Raw genomic sequence first — 22,491 nt, 5'->3', positions numbered from 1 at the left:
AAAAAACCCTAAAGGGAGGGACCTGCACCGCAAAAGCAGAATGAGGACTGAGCATGCTCAGCAGGCATAGAATGCTGACTGACAGTCGGGGGCAGAGAACTAAAATAGCAAGAGGGGGAGAATGGAATGGAGTGGCTGCAACACTGAACATGAACATTCCATGCTGCAACATTTTTTTGCAGGTCCCACTTGTCCTTTATTGCTAGAGGTACTACTGATAATTCAAAGAACAGTGGAGTCTAGACACCTTTATCTGGTCCCTTTTTTTATATAGCAAATGTTTAAGCCGGACCAGGCTCAGCCCAATACATTTTTTCTCCCCTATGCAGAGCAGCAAGTGATGCCCCTCTTTCCAAGTTAAGGTACCCAAGGCAAGTTAAGTTATTTTGTCACCTGAGGCAGATAATCCCCCAAGCAATTCTCTCCCCTCCCTGGCAGTAAAAATGCAATAATAATCATTACATAGCTAATAATTTGCTGCCCTTTCGTGGCACTTAATTAGCTGCTTGAGGCAGTTGCCTCACTGTCTAGGGATGTTGGAGAAACCCGACGTGGAAGGTCCCAGGTTCAATCCCCGGCATCTCCAGGTAATTTTGAGAGAGAGCCCTGCCTGAAATCCTGGAGAGCCACTGCCAGTCAGTGTAGACAATACTGCGCTAGATGGACCAGTGGCCTGACTCCGTAGAAGGAAACGTCCTGGGTTCCTATGTTTTATCTCCAGGATGGCATGCTGGACTTACCAAGGCGATGTTGTAGAAGCACTGGGCGCAACAGTTAATCTGAGCATGATGGCTGGAGGACTTTTTTGTTCTCTTCGTAAGAACTTTATTCCTGTAGAGTTGCAGATGATAAAAATTATGTAGGGATTACTTTAACGGTTTTGGCTTTTTCTAAACAAGGATAATGCATATCTTAAAAAAAATTAAAAAATTGGCACAGTCAGGGTAGCCATTGAATTACTAGAAGACTGAGAATTTACATCAAATCCTAGCCTCCCATCCCATCCTCCCTCAAATGGGGCAGAACCACATATTATATTGCTAGCAAATGTGTCTATTTTGCTAAGCATACATCATATTTTATTTAAATACTTATAAATTGCACTCTCATAAAATATATAACATGGCAATGTACAACGTAATACTACAACATCAATAAACACAACAAGTACATATCAAAACAAACTGGTGGGTTAAAAAATCACATCCCAATGGCCTGGCTGAATATACAGTTTTAAAAAGATGTCTTAAAGAAAGCAGGGGTGACTCCTGCTGGACTTCTATTGACAAGGAGTTCCATAGGGCAGGGCCTGCCACACTAAAGACTTGGTTGCTGGTAATGGCCAACCAAAACTCAGGGGCATGGGGGCCCCACATCCGTGCCCCATCAGAAGACCTCAGTAATGGAGGTGGAGCAAAAAGAAACAGGCAGGCCCAGTAAAGATAGAGACCTAGTTACACATTCATTTTTAAAAAACATGTTTATATCACCCTTCATCAAACATTGATGAAGGGCAGTTTGCAAGGTTAAAAAACCCCAACACCTAACACCACAAGTAAAAAAAGCAAACAAGATCAGCTGAAAAAGAGCAGTCAACAAGTACATAAACAAGTATTTAAAATTAATTACATTATACAAGGTTGTCTCTAACTAGGTTTTACTCAGAATAGACCCACTGAAATTAATGAGCCTAAGTTAGTAATGTCCATTAAATTTCAATAGGTCTACTCCAAGTAGGAATAACACTGGATTAGGGATGTGCTAGAATTCCACTCAGTTCAATTAACTAATTTATTATCTATCATTACGGACAGGATTTTTTGCAGCAGTGAAAAAAGCGGACAAGAGAAAAATCATTTGAAATGTGGTGTTGGAGGAGAGCTTTGTGCATACCATGGACCACAAAAGTGACAAATACTTGGGTGTTAGAACAAATTAAACCAGAAGTATCACTAGAAGCTAAAATGATGAAACTGAGATTATCATACATTGGACACATAATAAGACATGATTCACTAGAAAAGACAATAATGCTGGGGAAAAACAGAAGGGAGTAGAAAAAGAGGAAGGCCAAACAAGAGATGGATTGATTCCATAAAGGAAGCCACAGACCTGAACTTACAAGATATGAACAGGGTGGTTCATGAATCAGGTGGTCACTGATTCATAGGGTCGCCATAAGTCGTAATCAGCCTCAAGGCATATAACAACAAAAGCAGACATCGAATGAACTCGAATCGATACCGGCCTGTTAGGTTGACAGAAAGCTTCGAACAGGCACTGGCCAATGGATCCTATCCCTACACTGGATTTATACATATAATGTATAATTCCCTTGAGATGAAAAAGCTCCCCTGCCCCTTACTAAACACAGCTCTGAGAGATCTGAAGGCTGAAATGCCTCTACCTGACGTTCTGAGGTTGAGTGGGGTAAAAGATCACCTGCCTCCCATGAGTGCCCACAGCTGACTTCCACTTATGCTCCACTTTATATTTGTAGATACACAACTGTATTTCCTCAAGGCATGAACAATCCTTGTGTGGGAATCAAGATGGCGTCAGATGCAGGTTCGTTCACTCCTCGCTCTCTTCTGATCAAACATTAAGAACTGTTCTAAGAGCTGTTTTTACGGCTGTAATTCATCTGAATTAGCTCTGTTTTTATCTTTTTTTCTTTTCCTTTTAATTGTGCCAATTGGTGAGCAAGTAGACTCCCTTTCTTAGTGTGTGGACACACTAATCCCTCAGGGAGTGTTCACTGATAAGGCCTCAGTAGCGAGACAGCAGCGGCTAATTACTAACAACAACAGTACAACAGTAGCTACAAGTCTGCTTCTTTTACTACAGAGACCAATTTAAAGCACAAAATCTATAATGGTCCTTACAAGAAAGGCTAGAAAAGAACAGAGAGAGCCCTTAACCCTTGAGAGCCTTCCTAGCTTGGGAAGAATAGCTAAAAGGAAAGGAAGACCAGCTCAAATCTCCCCCCTTAATCTAAAACCGGAGGAGTATTCAAAGCTTGATGGGGGCCAATTACAAATCGCACACTTTTCCCCTAATAGCTCATTAAAGCAGGCAAAAGTGGCCCCCATGCAGACCTGCTGTACTCCCACTGACTGGTCCTTTTCTGCCAAGGACAATATACAATGGTTTTTGGACGAAACCCCAGCTTTAAGCTTGGCTGCTGAGATAGCGCAGGCCATTGAGCAAGAAGTAAATGAGACAATGCAAATTCCTGCTGATTTTTGTAAACCAGCTTCACCAGAAGTACAGCAGTCTGCTATTAAAGCACGGTTGGAGGATGCCCCAACCGGGGCTCCAAGTCAGGATATGCTCCTGGACCCATGCTCTCCCCCAGTGATGTTATTACCACTGGACTCCTTGGCCAAGAAGACTGAGGCCACAACTGGATCGCCCAATATCTCAATGAGATCTCCCATATCAGTAACGGCATCTCTTCAACGAGGCCTGGTTGAAATGATAGGCTGGCTGCCTATGATGGCAATGGAGTTGGAGCATATAAAAAACTTTCTGACCGAAAGCAACCGTCTACTAACAATTCTTGGAAACTTCAGCAGAAGCCTGCTGTTCCAGCCCCCCCGGCGGCCACTCCTCAGACATTGAATCAACTTACTCCATCTTCAACTACAGAAATCAAGCCGGCCACTTTGCCACCTAAGCGCAGCCAAACAAGGAAGCGGCCAATCGTCATCAAAAAGAAGAACAAAAATCTTAAAAACCAGAAGCCAACACGGGGGAATAAAATGAATTTCCAAAAATTATTTAATCTGCTAGATAAGGATCCATCAGTGAACAGGGAGAAAAATGAGCCATTGCTCCCCTGTGCTTTGAGAAAGGATGATACACACATGCAACGGGAACCACATTTAGATCATTACCCTGTGGATCCCATTTTAATACCAATACCTGCTCCCCCACTAAGGGTGACGGATTTACAAGCTGTTAAGCAAGATCCATGGCAGGAGGTTTTATGGAAGGAAAATGCTATACAGAAGCCAGAGGCCAGCAAAATAAATCTAAGCTGGAATCTAGTCCTGAATCATTGTAAACTAGCCTTTGTTAATTACCCCAAACCCAAGGGGATTGTGGAGCAATCAACTAGGAAACAACATCTAGTGGAGATATTAAAGGACATCTTCTCAGTGAGATTAAAGATCAAGGAGATAGGCTCAGTAGAGTACCTTTATTATAATGGTATTACAGCAAGAGCGGTGGCTACATTTCATTCACCCTAAGTAGTGACCCAAATATTGTCCCAAAAGGATAAATTGGCTAAATTGAACATTGTTCCTAGGAGGTTCTTTGAAAATAAGGCAGCTCCAGAGCCTCTACTTCCTAACCCCCAGCCTTGCCCAAATTTCCATCAAGACAACAAATATGGATGGCTCATCGACCTGGAGGCCCCGGAAGAAAGTTCTAAGAAGGAAAAATCAGCACCCCAAAAAGAGAATATGGTCTTGATACCGCAAACTATTCCTCAATCGGTTGGTGGATCCAATATCTCATATGTGGAGGAAGAGCAGGAACTCCTACAATCATTTGGAGCTCTTGCCCTAGAAGATCGCATTGAAATATTATGCAGACTTGAGCAACTGTCAGCACAGCTGACAAAGATCCACAGCCACTGCCTAGATTACCAAGGTGGCGAGACAGACACTGCGCAGGAATGGGATGCGAAATGTGAGCCCACCCGACAATATGAACAAGGGAGAACCCCATTAACTTTCTCATCTACCTCGTGGTCTACCACAAGTTCCCCGACATCGATGCACTGGGACGCCCTGGGGTGGGGAGCCTACCTGAGTGACAAACAAGGAGGGTGGTCATGTGCAGACCGGAAGAGGATACCATAAGGAGGGTGGGAAGCCATGATATTAAGAGACTGGGCGGCAGATCCTGGAAAGGTGTATACGGCAGGCCACGCCAACTTAGGGGAACAAGGGATAGATGTATAATATCCATCCCATGTTCCGGGCCTGTCCATAACCAGAAGACTACTGGGGGAAGCAGGACTCCATCCAACCTTCGTCTGCTGTTGTGTAACACCAGGTCTGTGACCCAAAAAACATCGCTCATCCATGATGTGATCCTGGATGAGGGCGCAGACCTGGTATGTATTACGGAGACCTGGCTAGATGAAACCTCAGCTCCCACGCTTGGGGCCATGTGTCCAGCCGGTTTCCAATACGCACAGCAGCCGAGGGTTGGTAGGCGGGGAGGGGGAGTGGCAGTCATCTATCGGGAGTCCTTGGTTTTCGCCAGACCCCCTCTCCATGAGACCAAGTTTGTCGATTGCATGTACTGGAGGTTGGGCCCAAAGGGCAGTTTAGGGATTCTGCTTGTGTACTGCCCTCCCCACTGCACAGCAGACTCCCTGACCAAGGTGCTTGAGGTGGTCGCGGGTGTACGGATGCTCTCCCCCAATCTTTTGGTTTTGGGGGACTTCAACGTGCACGCCGAGACCGTCCTCACTGGAGCCCCTCGAGATTTCATGGAAACCATGACTTCATGGGAACTGCACCTTAGTACTATAGGGCCCACCCATGTAGCCGGTCATGCTCTTGACCTTGTGTTTGCCTCAGGAGGGGAGGAAAGTGCTCTGAAAATAGGGGCTGTTTTCTCTTACCCTGTGTCATGGTCAGATCACTACCTGGTGAATATAGACCTCTCAATGCCACACACCCTCCGCAGGGGACAAGGACCTATTAGGATGGTCCACCCCAGACGCCTGATGGATCCTATAGGATTCCTGAATGTGCTGGGAGACCTGGAGCCTGCTGAAGAATGCCCGGTTGAAGCCCTGGTGATGGAATGGAATGGAGAGATCACTAGGGCTATAAACCGAGTGGCTCCAAAACATCCTCTCCCCCGAATAGAACTCAGACAGCACCCTGGTATTCACCACGGTTGTGGGGTCTGAGACAGGAGGTGAGACGACTAGAGCGCCGGTGGCGGAAATCTTGCTCGGAAGACGATCGGACACTGGTTAGAGCAGCAATAGCTGCCTACCAGGTGGCAACAAAGGCAACGATGAAAGAATTCTTTGCTGCCTCTATTGCGTACACAGAGTGTTGTCCCAGGAGATTGTTCCAAGTGGTCTGAAGCCTGGTCGGTCCAGTTGCTCAGGAACCCATGGAATACTCTAAAGCCTCCTGTGACATATTTGCTAAACACTTTGCCGATAAAATCGAGTGCCTAAAAAGCATGATTCCGTGCGCCGTGGATACAGGTAGTGAGCTAGAGTCGGCCAGTTGCATTCCGGTCCGTTGGGATCGATTTCAGCCTCTTCACTCTAAGGAAGTGGACAAGGTGCTCTCTACGGTGAAGCCAACCACTTGTCTTCTAGATCCTTGCCCATCATGGCTCATTATGAACTGTAAAGAGAGGCTGAGCGAAAGGATCAAGGCAATGGTAAATGCATCCTTGGAAGAGGGTGCAATGCCATCAGCCCTCAAGGAGGCAATAATAAATCCCATCTTGAAAAAGTCCTCCTTGGATCCTCAAGACCCAAACAACTTCCGCCCAGTCTCTAACTTACCATTCTTGGGCAAGGTGATTGAACGAGTGGTGGCCAAACAGTTGCAGACACACTTGGATGAAGCAAATTATTTGGATCCATTCCAATCGGGCTTCAGGACTGGACATGGAACTGAAACAGCCTTTGTCGCCTTGGTGGATGATATGAGGAGGGCATTGGATAGGGGAGAACAAACCCTCCTCGTCTTCCTGGATCTCTCAGCGGCTTTTGATACTGTCGACCATGGTATCCTTTTAGATCACCTGGAGGGATTAGGAATAGGGGGCACCGTTTTGCAGTGTCTTCGTTCCTAACTCTCTGACAGGCACCAATGGGTGGCATTGGGGGATGAGGTTTCAGACCCTTGGCCTCTCAATTGTGGAGTGCCACAGGGTTCTATCCTCTCCTCCATGCTATTCAACATCTATGTAAAGCCGCTGGGGGCCATCATCAGGAGATTTGGGCTGCAGTGTCACCAATATGCGGATGACACTCAGCTCTATCTCTCGTTTAAGTCCTCACCAAGGTTGGCTGTGGACACCATGTCCAAGTGCCTGGAATCCGTTAGTGAATGGATGGGAAGGAATAGGCTGAAGCTTAACCCTGACAAGACCGAGGTATTGCTCGTGGGAGACAAGAGTAAGTTGGGAGATATAGACCTGGTGATTAATGGAGTAAAATTGCCCCTGAAAGACCAGGTCCGTAGCCTCGGGGTCATTCTCGACTCCCAACTGTCCATGGAGGCTCAGGTTTTGGCAGTGGGTCAGGCAGCTTGGTATCAACTTCATCTGATACGGAAGCTGCGACCCTACCTTCCTGTTCATCTGCTCCCACGAGTAGTACATGCCCTTGTCTCCTCTTGCTTAGACTACTGTAATGCACTCTACGTGGGGCTGCCCTTGAAAACGATCCGGAAACTACAGCTGATACAAAATGTGGCGGCACGTTTAATTAGTAACTGCCATCGCCGTGATCACATCACACCAGTGTTAGTAGATCTACACTGGTTACCAGTTGTTTACCGGGCCCAATTCAAGGTGCTGGTACTGACCTTTAAAGCCCTATATGGTGTCGGCCCAGTTTATCTGAAGGAGCGCCTCCAGCATCACCAATTAGGCCGCCTAACAAGATCAGCCACACAAGACCTTCTCTCGATTCCGCCAGCTGAAACAGCTAGGCTGGTGCGAACCAGAGAGAGGTCATTTTCGATTGTGGCCCCCACCCTCTGGAACTCCCTTTCGATCTTCGCTATGCCCCCTCCTTGATAGGCTTTCGCCGAGCCTTAAGGACCTGGCTATTCAGGCAGGCCTATGGGAAATCTGGGGTATGTTAGTTTTTAATTACCTGAAAGAGGTGTTTAGTTTTTTTTTTAAAAAAAAATTAGTATGTTGTATTGGTTTTATACTGGATTTTATTGTATATGTACGTCGCCTAGAGTGGCTGTTAATTCGGCCAGATAGGCGACTCACAAATAAAATTTTATTATTTATTTTATTTATTATTATTATTTTGCATGAATCAATATTACAGACACTTTCATTTTTTCCTGATTTTTTCTGTACCACAACTCATAAGCAGTTAAACAAAGAGCATCAGTGAGTGTTAGTTGCAAAATGCAAAAAAAGAAAATAAGTACAGTATGCACACTTAATAGAATATATCGTTAAACATTATACATTACTGGTCTGCTTTCCAATGAAATTTTGCCCAAGAAACCCACAACCATCAGAATGCAAGCATTTGGGCATTACCTGATCTCTCTCTTTTCTTTCATTGGTTTTGGAATCTTCTGGATGGCTTTCATTCTTTCTCGGGTGGACATGGCTGCAAGATCACCGATTAACTTTTCTTCTGCAAATATATACATATTTATTTGGTTGCATCTATAACTTCCCATAAACCTCTTGATTTCACAATAAACACATCTATAAAGACAGTTTCATATATACAAACAAACACATACAAACAATTAAACAATGTCACATGTAAAAACAATTTAAAATCCAATACAGATACAGACTGGAATAAAGATCTTCACTTAAAAGGCTTATTGAAAAAGGAAAGTCTTCAGCAGGTAACAAAAAGACAAAAGCACCTGTCTGATGTACAGTGGAAGGGAGTTCCCAAGGGCATGTGTCACCACCCTAAGCCCATATGCACACCATACCTTTAAAGCACATGGCTTCCCCCAAAGAATCCTGGGAAGCTCTCACGGAGCTATAATTCCTGGCTCCCTTAAGAAATGATCATTCCCAGGATTCTTTGGGGAAAGTCATGTGCTCTAAAAACATGGTGTGTACACAGCATACAAATTTAAAAATGCAGATAGTTGTGTGAATCATGGCAGTCTCCATTTCCTAGCATATCCAGGAAAAAGAAAGAAACTGGGAAAATTACAACAAGAGCGGTGGAAAGGAGGTACAGCAACAATGTGATGTCGTACAGGAAACCAAATGTGACAGAGAAACAAGCTTCTGAGCACTTCCTTTAGTTAGTTATAGATAAGTGAGTGATAGTTATTTATTTTGTTAGTCACTTGTTACCCAAAGGTCTCCAAGCGACTTATAACACTGTTAAAAATGCTTAATTATACTACAATGCTACCCCTATAAGAGGGTCTCCAAACAACTCTCAGCACTCTCAACCAGTTATGTGGCACAGGATAAACGATACATTTTAATGGGAGAAGGCAGAGTTCTAGGCTGACAGTTGTAACAAATAAGTTTTTAAAAGGTGTGTCAACATAATGGTTGGAGCAATCCATACGAAGAATCTATCTGTGCCCAGCAGATTCCTCCCAAGCTATGCTGCCAGCAGGTCAGGGATCTGGAGCAGGATCTACAATGCAAGATCCCAACAGCAGCAATCCCTGACCAATGGGGTCGTCCAGATTTTGCTGAAGTATGTCTAGGGAAGGAAAGTTCACTGTCCAACAGCTTTCACGGTGAGGAAAGTCCTAGTAGTAAAGTTTAGCTGAAATTTACATCCTGCTATTTCCATCCATGTGTTTCTAGTCCTGCTCTCTGGAGTACCAGAGGAGAAGCTTGCTTTGTCTTCCGCATGGCAGCCCTTCAGACAGAGCCGGCCCTACCATTAGGCGGCGTGAAGTGGCTATCTCAGGTGGCAAATCCCCACCCCCAAAGTGTACTGTTACACCAAAAGAAAAAGAACAAATCACTGTAACCGTTTAATATACACGCTGACCAACAATGTTGGAACTCCAAAAAATGCCTTCTGCAGGACATCTGAAAGGGACAAGAGAAAAGTAAAAACATTTTTCAAAGAAATCTTACCTTCTTTTTTCTCTTCCTCCTTATATCCTGGGTCTAATCGAAGCAGACTAGAAGGTGTCATGAAGACCATATCATCCTCTTGCCTGTTCAGTCTCTGGATGAAGTTAACTGAAGAATTAACCAATGAACCTTTTTAATACTTAGATAAAAGAACCATCGATCTAAATGGATTTGTTATTCATACACAGCCAAATAAGCAAGCAACACCTTCCTTTCCCAGGGCAGGCTTCCTGAGCATTACCCTGAGAACCTACCTGGAGAACCTGTGGCCCTCCAGATGTTGATGGACTACAGCTCCTATCAGCCCCAGCTGGAATGGCTAATGGTCAGGGATGTTGGGAGTTGTAGTTCAACAACAACTGAAGGGCAACGGGTTCTCTATGCCTAGCAAGGATTTCATTCTCAACCCTGAAGAAGAAAGAAAGAAAGACAGAAAGACAGAAAGACAGAAAGACAGAAAGACAGAAAGACAGAAAGACAGAAAGAAAGAAAGAAAGAAAGAAAGAAAGAAAGAAAGAAAGAAAGAAAGAAAGAAAGAAAGAAAGAAAGAAAGAAAGAAAAGGAATGGGCATGGCTGTGACTATCATGAAGGGACCCTACACTTCTGAATTTGTCACTACACTGCTGCTTTCCACTGTTAAATTCAGTTCTCCACATCAGTTTGCGACTGACAAAAAGTTCTCGTGAAGTTCATCAGCATGTGGATTTTTGTATGCAGTTTTGCCTAATATACACATTTTTGCAAAGCAGCTTCCCCTAATATAATAGCTTCACAAATATACAGTAATACCTCAGTTAATAAATCCTCCAAGAAGGAAGCTTCTTCTTTTTTAAAAAAGATGAAACTGACTAGCTTTGCTTTGCTATTGATACATTTTCAAGCCTGTGTCTTTGCTTTAAAGTGAGACTGATACACCTGTGCCTTTGCTACTGGGGAAACTGGCAAGCTTGTGTGTTTGGTTTGCATGAAAGAGATCTCTTGCTTTCTCCCAGGGCTGGGAAGGGAAGGATCCAATACGATTTGGAGGAGGAGGAGGGGGATGGTGCGTGGTAGACATCCTTTAAAGCCCCTGTTGAAGCTGCCCTCCGCCATCAGTGAACGGGTGTAGGAACCTATCTCTGTTCTTTCCGTGTTATTCCTACCTCTGGTACCAACATTTCTGTTAAAGAAGTGATGTCCAGGAATGCATCTACTTTGCTAACTGAGGTATTACTGTACGCGTTTGAATGCACACTTTACCCTAGTATATGCATTTTTATACATTATTTGGCTGGAAAATTGTGTTGCAAAGTTCAGAGGAGGGCAAATGCCAAAGGATGGCTGTGTTTCGGTTCACATATTGCTTTTGAATTTCTCCCCCATCCCCACCCACACATACTATTCACTTAAAATAATATTCACACATTTGCTAAGTATGTTAATGGTGTCACATTCTGTTTGGTAGCTAAGACACTCAACTGGGCCATATGACTGCCTATCTGTCCCTATCCAACAATTATTTTCTATTTTTTTTATTTTAACAATTTACATGCCACTTCGTTACTCTCATCTCTAACCACTATATAGGCAACTCAATACAGTAACGGTAAAAATCAGTTAAAATTATAAAATCAGAATTCATTTTAAACACCTACTGCAATAAAATAAAAAAGCCTCAGGAGGCATTGAATGTTCAACGGGGGGGGGGGGGGTCCTGTGTGACCTCAAATGGAAGGGAGTTCCACAAAACTGAGCCCATGATACTGAATGCACAGCGCCTGATGGATATGAGCCATGCAACCAAGCAATGGGGGGCCTCTAACAGTGACTCCCCCAAAGACCTCTGTGATTGGGCACAGATATAACGGATCAGGCAGTCCCAGCAGTATCCCAGACCCAAGTTGTTAAGGGCCTTTTAAATTAATACAAGAACCTTGAACCTAGCCCAGTAGTGCATAGGCAGCCAGTGCAAGCTTTTGAGCACTGGAGTTTTGTGCTGGCAAGAGTCTGTCCCCATCAACAGCATAGCTGCCGCATTTTGCACCAACTGTATGCAATTATGTAAGTACACTTCAAAATGTGAGTGCCACAGAATTTTGAGTACCATGGATATTTATACCTTCCACTTCAGAGCCAGAAGATACATTGAACTGGCCTGTAAGGGTCTGGAAAGAACATGGCTTTTCATCACTGCATCTTTCTTTCAACATCTGGTTTTTAAAAATCCTTTCTGGCCTAAGAAGAGGTGGGACAACTGAACCATCGGCTTCTATGTGAACCTCTTCCTGGTCTCCAACAGTTTTGGTGTTTGAACTTAAGAAAATTGTGGTGGCTGAAGGACTTTCACCCTGAACATGTTTCCTCTGTAACCACTTAAATGAGCCAGAATGCTTTGTCTTCAAAATGCTGCCTAGATTCTCAGCATCCACGTGTTTATTATTCAGATGATTATTTGGAAAATCCATTTTTCCCCAGAAATGGGAGGTTTTAATGAGACAGATTATCTAGAGGGAACTCCTTTGTTCAGTTACGGAGAACAAAAAGGCTTTGATCTTTGTTTTCTGTGAATCAAACAAATTACTACTTTGTAGGGAAATTGCTATCTTGATCCAAGTGGATCTCAGCCCAACAATAATCTTGTTTCCTCTCCACCCCAACATAAAAATAGAACATAAAATTAGTTAAGTTTAGCTAGAAGACAAGGTTAGCCAGCCCATGCTTTCAACATCTGTGGGAGAGATGGGTTTCCTCAACCGCACCAGCACAACAGTTCTAGAATAGAATCTCTCACTGAACAGCGGCAGAAGAATTCTAGAACCAACAAAATGCCTCACAAGCACACTATGAATAAATTGCATTACAGAAGCATGAGACCAATTAGTGTCTAAAGTACTTTTTAAAAAAAGTATTAACCTAAAACAGGTGTGAGGAACCTCTGGCCTTCCAGGTTTTGCTGAACTACAACTCCCAACGTCCCTGACCATTGGCCATGCTAGCTGGGGCTGATGAGAGATGGGAGTCCAACTACACCAGGCTATGGTCTGAAGGCACATGAGGCTAGCACCCTGCTGAAGTTAAGCAGGGTTAGGTCTGGGTAGTGCCTGGATGGGAGACCGCCTGGGAACCGTATGTAAGCCGCTTTGGGTTTCTATGATGAAAAGAAAGGTGGGGTATAAATGTAACAAATAAATAAATACACCTGGAAGGCTACAGGTTTCCCATCCCTGAACTAGACAATATTGGACTAGATGAGCAACTGCTCTGGCATAGTATAAAGGCAGCTTCCCCTATTTAACCAAGTTCAATTTTTATTGAAATTAGTTTCAGTGGAATTTGTTTTAAATGGCGGGTGAGCTAATGTGGGGTAGACAACCCAATGAATTTACACTAACATATTTAACAGGACCCGTATCTCCTTTAAATTAGTATTGAAGACTCCTTCCAGTTAAGAAGGATAGACCGATACAACTCAAGTCTATTATATGTATCCTGTAGAAGCCTTTTCATGATCAATAAGTTTCCTTACCCAGTAAATTTCCTTATATACCATTTAAAATTTGGATCCCTGTGGAGCCTACTCAGCTGAATTTATTTTTTTTGTACCAACATAAGAACATAAGAAGAGCCTGCTGGATCAGGCCAGTGGCCCATCTAGTCCAGCATCCTGTTCTCACAGTGGCCAACCAGGTGCCCGGGGGAAGCCCGCAAGCAGGACCCGAGTGCAAGGACACTCTCCCCTCCTGAGGCTTCCGGCAACTGGTTTTCAGAAGCATGCTGCCTCTGACTAGGGTGGCACAGCACAGCCATCACGGCTAGTAGCCATTGATAGCCCTGTCCTCTATGAATTTATCTAATCTTTTAAAGCCATCCAAGCTGGTGGCCATTACTGCATCTTGTGGGAGCAAATTCCATAGTTTAACTGTGCACTGAGTAAAGAAGTACTTCCTTTTGTCTGTCCTGAATCTTCCAACATTCAGCTTCTTGAATGTCCATGAGTTCTAGTATTATGAGAGAGAAGAACTTTTCTCTATCCACTTTCTCAATGCCATGCATAATTTTATACACTTCTATCATGTCTCCTCTGACCCGCCTTTTCTCTAAATTAAATAGCCCCAAATGCTGCAACCGTTCCTCGTAAGGGAGTCACTCCATCCCCTTGATCATCCTGGTTGCCCTCTTCTGAACCTTTTCCAACTCTATAATATCCTTTTTGAGATGAGGCGATCAGAACTGTACACAGTATTCCAAATGCGGCCACACCATAGATTTATACAATGGCATTATGATATCGGCTGTTTTATTTTCAATACCTTTCCTAATTATCCCTAGCATGGAATTTGCCTTTTTCACAGCTGCCGCATACTGGGTTGACATTTTCATCGTGCTGTCCACTACAACCCCAAGGTCTCTCTCCTGGTCGGTCACCGCCAGTTCAGACCCCATGAGCGTATATGTGAAATTAAGATTTTTTGCTCCAATATGCATAATTTTACACTTGTTTATATTGAATTGCATTTGCCATTTCTCTGCCCATTCACTCAGTTTGGAGAGGTCTTTTTGGAGCTCTTCGCAATCCTTTTTTGTTTTAACAACCCTGAACAATTTAGTGTCGTCAGCAAACTTGGCCACTTCACTGCTCACTCCTAATTCTAGGTCATTAATGAACAAGTTGAAAAGTACAGGTCCCAATACCGATCCTTGAGGGACTCCACTTTCTACAGCCCTCCATTGGGAGAACTGTCCGTTTATTCCTACTCTCTGCTTTCTGCTTCTTAACCAATTCCTTATCCACAAGAGGACCTCTCCTAGTATTCCATGACTGCTAAACTTCCTCAGAAGTCTTTGGTGAGGTACCTTGTCAAACGCTTTTTGAAAGTCTAAGTACACTATGTCCACTGGATCACCTCTATCTATATGCCTGTTGACACTCTCAAATAATTCTAATAGGTTATTGAGACAAGACTTTCCCTTGCAGAAGCCATGCTGGCTCTGCTTCAGCAAAGCTTGTTCTTCTATGTGCTTAGTTAATCTAGCTTTAATAATACTTTCTACCAGTTTTCCAGGGACAGAAGTTAAGCTAACTGGCCTGTAATTTCCAGGATCCCCTCTGGATCCCTTTTTGAAAATTGGCGTTACATTTGCCACTTTCCAGTCTTTAGGCATGGAGGAGGACCCAAGGGACAAGTTACATATTTTAGTTAGCAGATCAGCAATTTCACATTTGAGTTCTTTGAGAACTCTCGGGTGGATGCCATCCGGGCCTGGTGATTTGTCAGTTTTTATATTGTCCATTAAGCCTAGAACTTCCTCTCTCGTTACCACTATTTGTCTCAGTTCCTCAGAATCCCTTCCTGCAAATGTTAGTTCAGGTTCAGGGATCTGCCCTATATCTTCCACTGTGAAGACAGATGCAAAGAATTCATTTAGCTTCTCTGCAATCTCCTTATCGTTCTTTAGTACACCTTTGACTCCCTTATCATCCAAGGGTCCAATCGCCTCCCTAGATGGTCTCCTGCTTTGAATGTATTTATAGAATTTTTTGTTGTTGGTTTTTATGTTCTTAGCAATGTGCTCCTCAAATTATTCCTTATTGTCTTCTTGCATTTCTTTTGCCAGAGTTTGTGTTCTTTTTTATTTTCTTCATTCGGACAAGACTTCCATTTTCTGAAGGAAGACTTTTTGCCTCTAAGAGCTTCCTTGACTTTGCTCGTTAACCATGCTGGCATCTTCTTGGCCCTGGTGGTACCTTTTCTGATCTGCGGTATGCACTCCAGTTGAGCTTCTAATATAGTGTTTTTAAAGAACTTCAAAGCATTTTCGAGTGATGTGACCTTCTGGACTTTGCTTTCCAGCTTTCTTTTTACCAATCTCCTCATTTTTGTGAAGTTTCCTCTTTTGAAGTCAAATGTGACCGTGTTGGATTTTCTAGGCAATTGGCCATTACATGTATGTTTAATTTAATAGCACTATGATCACTGCTCCCAATCGGTTCAACCACACTTACATCCCGCACCAGGTCCTGGTCCCCATTGAGGATTAAGTCCAGGGTTGCCATCCCTCTGGTCGGTTCCATGACCAACTGGTCTAGGGAATAGTCATTTAGAATATCTAGAAATTTTGCTTCTTTGTCATGACTGGAACACATATGCGGCCAGTCTATGTCCGGGTAGTTGAAGTCACCCATTACTACCACATTTCCTAGTTTGGATGCTTCCTCAATTTCATATCTCATCTCAAGGTCTCCCTGAGCATTTTGATCAGGGGGACAATAGATCGTTCCCAGTATTAAGTCCCTCCTGGGGCATGGTATCACCACCTACAACGATTCTGTGGAGGAGTCCTCCTCTTTTGGGGTTTCCAGCTTGCTGGATTCAATGTCTTCTTTCACGTATAGAGCGACTCCGCCACCAATACGTCCTTCCCTGTCCTTCCAATATAGTTTATATCCAGGGATAACCGTATCCCACTGGTTTTGTCCATTCCACCAGGTCTCTGTTATGCTCACTATATCAATGCTCTCCTCTAAGACTAAGCACTCCAGTTCTCCCATCTTGGTTCGGAGGCTCCTAGCATTAGCGTACAGGCACTTGTAAGCAGTGTCTCTCTTCAAGTGTCTTTGGCACTTGTGATTTGGCCTGTGGCAATTTTGCCCTTCTGAATTTATATCCTGTGTCCCTGCTCTCACAATGCCTACCTCTAGGCCTACCCCTTTTAAAATTTCACCAAAACCTATGTTTCAACAATGCCATTGTATCCTATAAATCTTACCTCCATCAGGCATATCAGATGGTCTGCGTGTATAATGGTCATTCAGAGAATTATTGAAAGGAGGTGACATCTGCGTTAATTCTGGTTCATACTCAAATGAAGGATTAACTATTGAAGTTAAAAGAAAAGTACAGAACTCAGTTTCTTATAGCCCATATACACCCAACCCTAAGGACAAAGCTAGGACCCTGATGCACTAATTTTCTCTGTGTGCAGGGATTTATTCATTTTTGCATGAAAGGGCATTCAAGCGCATATGCTCCCAACTCCAGTCTGATATGCTACAACTAGGGATGGAGGAATCTGTCAATTTTGGTTCTCTCAGGTTCTCATTTTTCCATTCTTAAAGTCAATTCTCCACATTTCTGCAGGAACTTGAGAATTTTCTTTTTTAAAATCCTCATGAAAATCCATCAGTGCAAATTTCCCCTAATACATACATTTTTGTGTGCAGTTTTTACTAATGTACACATCTTTGCAAGCAATTTCTCCTAATACAATGCCTTTTTGTTCATTATTTTCACCAATATATTCATTTTTATAGCACATTTTCCCCTAATATATGCATTTTTGTAAACACTAGTTAGTCGGAGAACTGCATTGCAAAATTCGGATACGTGCAAATTTCTAAGGATAGCTATGGTTCAGTTCTCATATTGTTTCAGAAAGTGTAAATTTGATCAATTCAGCTTGAAATGTGAACTGGATCGAATTTCTCCCTTATGCCCATGTGCAGCCCAAGCCCAAGTTTATCACCTCAGTGAGAGCCAGGGCACAGCAAAGTTCACAAGCTGTTTGTGTGACAGTACGCACATACCTCTATTTTTTTCAAGTTCACACACAAAAAAATTGCACACATTTAGAGATTTTACCACAGTTCTTCTAAGGACTAGAAATCTGCCTCTTTAAGAAGAATCCTGGAATTCTGCAAGAGCAGAATTGATAGTCCATAGGCATTCGTAGTCCAAAGGGCAGTCGCTATATTAATCCTTGTATCTCTGACATGCAAATTTAGAGTGCTGTCACTATGTAGTCCAAAAATGGTATCAGCTACACACACAAATGGAAAGTTTCCATAGGCTCTGGAGATTTTACACAAACACAAGGGGAAAAATCTTTAGGGGAAAAATCTTAGGCAGGGGAGGGCACTCAAAATATTTCAGTAAGGACCAAGAGTGCACCCCTCTCAAAAGAAAACTGTTGAAGGGTGGGAAGAGAGACATGCAAACCAGGGGAGAGGAAGCATGGAAGGGCCGAAATCCTAAACGTTAGCACATCACATTGCATCATTTTGTTTCAGGGCCCGTTTATATTTTTCTATTATGATAATGTTCAAAATGTTCGGCATTATTACAATTCATGCACATTAAGGTCAATTACATACCATGTGGGTTTCTATATGGGTTTGTACCAGGCATCTGAAACCCAAAATTGTTCGGTCTGTATTCATCATCGGATGGAATCCGCACTGAGTTCACAGGTCTTAGGACAAATGCATCCTGCTCTCTTCCATCTTCTATGTTGTAATCATTGTAGGAATCGTAAGGATTAAAACTAAAAGAAGTTCTCCTTTGAGAAGGTCTTCTGTGTGAGAAGGAGAGAGGGAAGAAGATAACCTTTACCGGGAAGGAAATAAAATATAAGCACTGCTTTGAAATGCATAAGAGCATGACAAGAGCCTTGCTGGATCTATCTCAAGATGAAAGGTGTTGTGTGTGAGTTGAGGAGGGGGCTCAAAAACTTCATAACACCAGGAGAAGTTCTCAAATAAACCCCTAGAATTCCCAAGGACTGCTATATACGAGGTTGCTTGTGTGTGACCATTCAGACTCACGTTCTGTCAATCTCCAGCGTTTCAGAGTAATGATAGTCCGGGTTTTCAAAGGCTTCATTGTAGTGGAAAGACATGATGGAACCAAATCTTTGCCCTAGTATGAAAGATCTCTTGAAATCAACCTAGCAGGTTGCTTCAGTTCTTTACTGGGTGAAGTTTCATCCTGAACCTGTTTTAAAAAAAAATTAAAACAAAACACATTTTGGCTCGTCTTCCACAGAGTATACTGGCTGCAAGTTCGCATCCTTTTACTCCAGACTGGAGTCCATACAACTCTATGGGATTTACTCCCAAACTAAGGAGCTTATACACCTTGGACAGCCCCTTCAAAGTTCAGACTAAAACCCAGAACAGATTCCCTGTCTCACTGACATTGGAGCCACCAATCTCCACTGCCAAATACCCAAATGGTTGTCACCTGGAAGAGGGCAAAAATGTATATTCTGCTGCTTCAGTGGGGGAGAACTAGACTGAAGGGGCTTAAATTGCAGGAGGGTGGGTTTCGACTGGACATTAGGAAAAACGTCTCCAGCAGTTTGCCAATGGCACAATGTTACATAGACACATTGGAGGCTGGTCCATTAGGGCAAATGGGGCACTGCCCTAACAACCCTCAGTCTGGCTTCAGCCAGCCGCCACTTGCCTACCTTCTTACTTACAACCAGTCCTCAAGGGGTGGTATTGCCTATCAGTTTCATCCTCCTTAGCCGCCGTGGTGTCCTTGTAAAACTCATCAGGATGGGGACAAAAGTAGAATTAGTTGGCTTTGCCTGTCCTTGTACCTGGTAGGGTGGAAAGCAAGAAGCCCACCAGAGCCAACAGGCATCACCTACCACTGCAGTATAGAAGACTGGTGAGCAATCCCTCTCTGGAGGTCTCCAAGCAGCAGCTGGACAGTCATGGTTTGGGGATGCTCCAGCTCAGAGTTTGTTGCAATGAGGTGTGTGTGGATTGGATGGTCTAAAATGCCCCCCCTTCCAACTCTTCTATGAAGGTTGCTCTCCCCGCTGTGGCATCATGCCAGGAGCTAGGCTGTCTTACCTTTGAACCTACAGCAGGGATGATGAACCTGTGGCCTGACAGATGTTGTTGGACTCCAACTCCCATCAGTCCCAGCCAGCATGGCCAGTGATCAGAGATGATGGGAGTTATAGTCCCTTAACTGCCAGAGGGCCACAGGTTACCCATCCCAACCTAAAGGTGCCAATGAGCTACCATGCCTAATGGTCACTGACAGCCATGTCCTCTTTCAATCCCCTTTTAAAGCCATCACATCCAAAGCCATCACCTCTTCCTGAGTCAGGGAATTTCACAAATGTATAGAAGACTGCATGAAAATATAACTCCTTTTGTCCATCCTGAATCTACTGCAAATCTATTTATTGGGTGCCCATGGGTTGTAGACTCATTATGGGATGGTGGGGGCACCTCACCAATACTTTATATATCAAATTCCACATTCTGTGCTGATGTGCCACTTCGATTAAATCATGGTTACTCTGAGAGTATGAAGGGGCCACAGGATTGCTTCCTTCCTCCTATGCAAATCTGTCTGCCTCACCCACCTCAAACTGCATATTACATCAGCTCTAATGTTAACCACAGAAGCAGCCTCAAATCCTGGTTTCAAACACTGGGTTAAAAACAAACCCTGTTTGAAGACTGCGGCCTTGGTTTCTTTATGCTAATGCTTGTATTTATGATTTGGTCGAAGTGTGGATTCTTTTGTATTTTATAACCAGCGTCTATTATCGATTTTCTTTCCTTGAAAAAAAACACGTTTTTACAATACAAACACATTGTTCCACCTGGTGCCTAATGTTGCTGACACATATCAGGCTACGGTCATGAGTCTCCATCAGCAAATACATTTCTTCCTTCTTCCTTCTCCAACTCTGTTTGTGTCTTCAGGGCAGGACTAGTCTGCTTTGGCCTTTTGAAATGATTCTTATGAAATGACAAATTCTGAGTTGCCAAAAAAAAAAATGAAAACAAAAGCCATCCCCAGATATCCGCTGTGTCGCTTAGAAACCATGACAAAATACTGAACACTAGAAGAATTGGCATACGTTTGGCATTGGCTTCGTGAAACTTGGAAGGCGCAAAATGCCTCTAGAAGCCCATGTTTTCCCACACACTTGCTTTCACACCAACCTAAAACGCCTCAAGGCAAAGGTCAGCCATTTTATTGAACATAAATGGCTTATCAGCTGTATCATGTCATCAGGACATAGCTGTCAGCAAAAACCTCAGGAGGCCGTATAACGCATCAGAGCTATTAGCCTCTGTAAGTTCATAGAAATATAGAATGTCTGCATGATAGGAAAGAGTGTGAAGCTTTGATATTTTGGGGGAGGGGTTAAAAATGGCTTGGCATTCTCTTGTGACCCAGTAGTAGGAATAGAATGGACTGCCTTCAAGTTGATTCCGATTTATGGCAACCCTATGAACAGGGTTTTCATAGTAAGCGGTATTCAGAGGGGGTTTACTATTGCCTTCCTCTGAGGCTGAGAGGCAGTGACTGGCCCAAGGTCACCTAATGAGCTTCATGGCTGTGTGGGGATTCGAACCCTGGTCTCCCAGGTCCTAGTCCAACACTCTTACTACATCACACTGGCTTTCCATAGGGATGGAAGGATCTGTCAATTTTGGTTCTCTCAGTTTCTCATTTTTCCTGTCTTAAATTCAGTGCTCTGCATTCTGCAGCAATTCGTGAACTTTGCTTTTAAAAATCCTCCTGAAAGTTCTTCAGCATTTTCGTGCAAACTTCTCCTAACACAAACATTTTTGACTGATGGACCCATTTTTGCAAGCCATTTCTTGCCATATAATGCATTGTTTTATGTTATTTTTCATGCATTTCTTTATTTTTATGCACACTCTCTCCTAATACATGAATTTTTGTAAACACTGGTTGGAGAACTGCATCGCAAAAATCAGAAATGTGTAGATTTCAAAGGATGGCTGTGTTTCAGTTTTCATATTGTTCTGGAAAGTGCAAATTTGATAGATTCATCTTTAAATGTGAACTGAATTGAATTTCTCCCCCACCTCTACCCAGCAGTCCTAGTAGACCAGCCTCCACTGGGCTAACAAGTTAATAAATTTTAATTTGATACCATCAACAAAACTTTCTTTCCTTCCCAGAATCCCCAAGGAAAGAGCTTACCCACTGGCCAAAATCTACAAGCCAAATTCTGTAACACAATATACACAATGATAAAGAACTCCGCACATTTTGGTGGCAATGGTGGGTGGTGGCTTTCTGTTTCTTCCTAGGACAGAGGTAACCAATATGGCCCCCACAGGTGCCAGTGTGGCCACTGGTACTTCCTATGGCACCCGCGGAAAGTCTCACATGTACATAGGAAGATGCCTTATATCGAGTCAGACGGTTGGTCCATCTAGTTCAGTATTGTCTACATTGACTGGCAGTGACTCTCCAATGTTTCAGATGGGACGCTCCTGGCTCTACAGAGCTACAACTGCCAGAGTGGTTTATCAGTCAATCTTTTTTTCCCCCAAGGAACTCTGGGAATTGTAGCTCTGGGAGAGGAATAGGGGTCTCCTAACAATTCTCCACACCCTTAACAAACTACAGTTCCCAGGGTTCTTGGGGGAAGCTATGTCTGTTTAAAGTGGTATAACAGTGCTTTAAATGTATGGTGTGGATGAGGCCCTGAATGTAAATGATATGTTCTATTCTGTCTTTGACTCCGCTTTATTAAATTAAAATGCCACATAAGACAGTGACAGTTTGGCCTCCCAAAGCCCTAAACAATTTGGGATCAAGATATTTTGAAGGACCTCCTTCTCCCACATGAGAGCCCGTTCTGCTTGCCACAGTCACCTCACAGGAACAGAAGGAGTAGCCTTATTCCAAGTCAGACCATTCGGTCCATCTAGCTCAGTACTGACTACACCAGAGGTTCGGAAAGGTCTCAGTCAGAGGACCACACTCCCTTCTGGACAACCTTTGTGGGGGATACACGTCACTGGTGGGAGAAGTCAGAGACAAAAGCCTCTGTCTCAAGGGCCAGATAAAGAGGCCTGGAGGGCCGTATTTGCCCCCAGGGCT

General features: G+C 43.5%; 1 protein-coding gene across 2 annotated transcripts in view; it reads right to left on the bottom strand.

Annotated features, from left to right (window-relative positions):
- Positions 1-22,491, bottom strand: part of TMC5 (transmembrane channel like 5) — a 62,676-nt gene that overhangs the window by 33,137 nt on the left and 7,048 nt on the right. Inside the window, exons 2-7 of one of the 2 annotated variants that reach the window (XM_061599861.1) lie at positions 18,414-18,582; positions 17,964-18,163; positions 16,580-16,687; positions 9,832-9,939; positions 8,290-8,389; positions 741-831 (exon numbers count right to left, since the gene is read on the bottom strand). In XM_061599861.1, coding sequence (XP_061455845.1) covers positions 741-831; positions 8,290-8,389; positions 9,832-9,939; positions 16,580-16,687; positions 17,964-18,163; positions 18,414-18,487 — 681 coding nt within the window. In that variant the 5' untranslated portion in view covers positions 18,488-18,582. The remainder of the gene's footprint in view (positions 1-740; positions 832-8,289; positions 8,390-9,831; positions 9,940-16,579; positions 16,688-17,963; positions 18,164-18,413; positions 18,583-22,491) is intronic. The other variant, XM_061599862.1, reaches the window with a different exon arrangement.

This window comes from Rhineura floridana, chromosome 17 (assembly GCF_030035675.1).
Source record: "Rhineura floridana isolate rRhiFlo1 chromosome 17, rRhiFlo1.hap2, whole genome shotgun sequence".
Taxonomy (NCBI): Eukaryota; Metazoa; Chordata; class Lepidosauria; order Squamata; family Rhineuridae; genus Rhineura; species Rhineura floridana.
The sequence above is the reverse complement of the archived record's forward strand: the minus strand, read 5'-3'. Positions and strand labels throughout refer to the sequence as shown.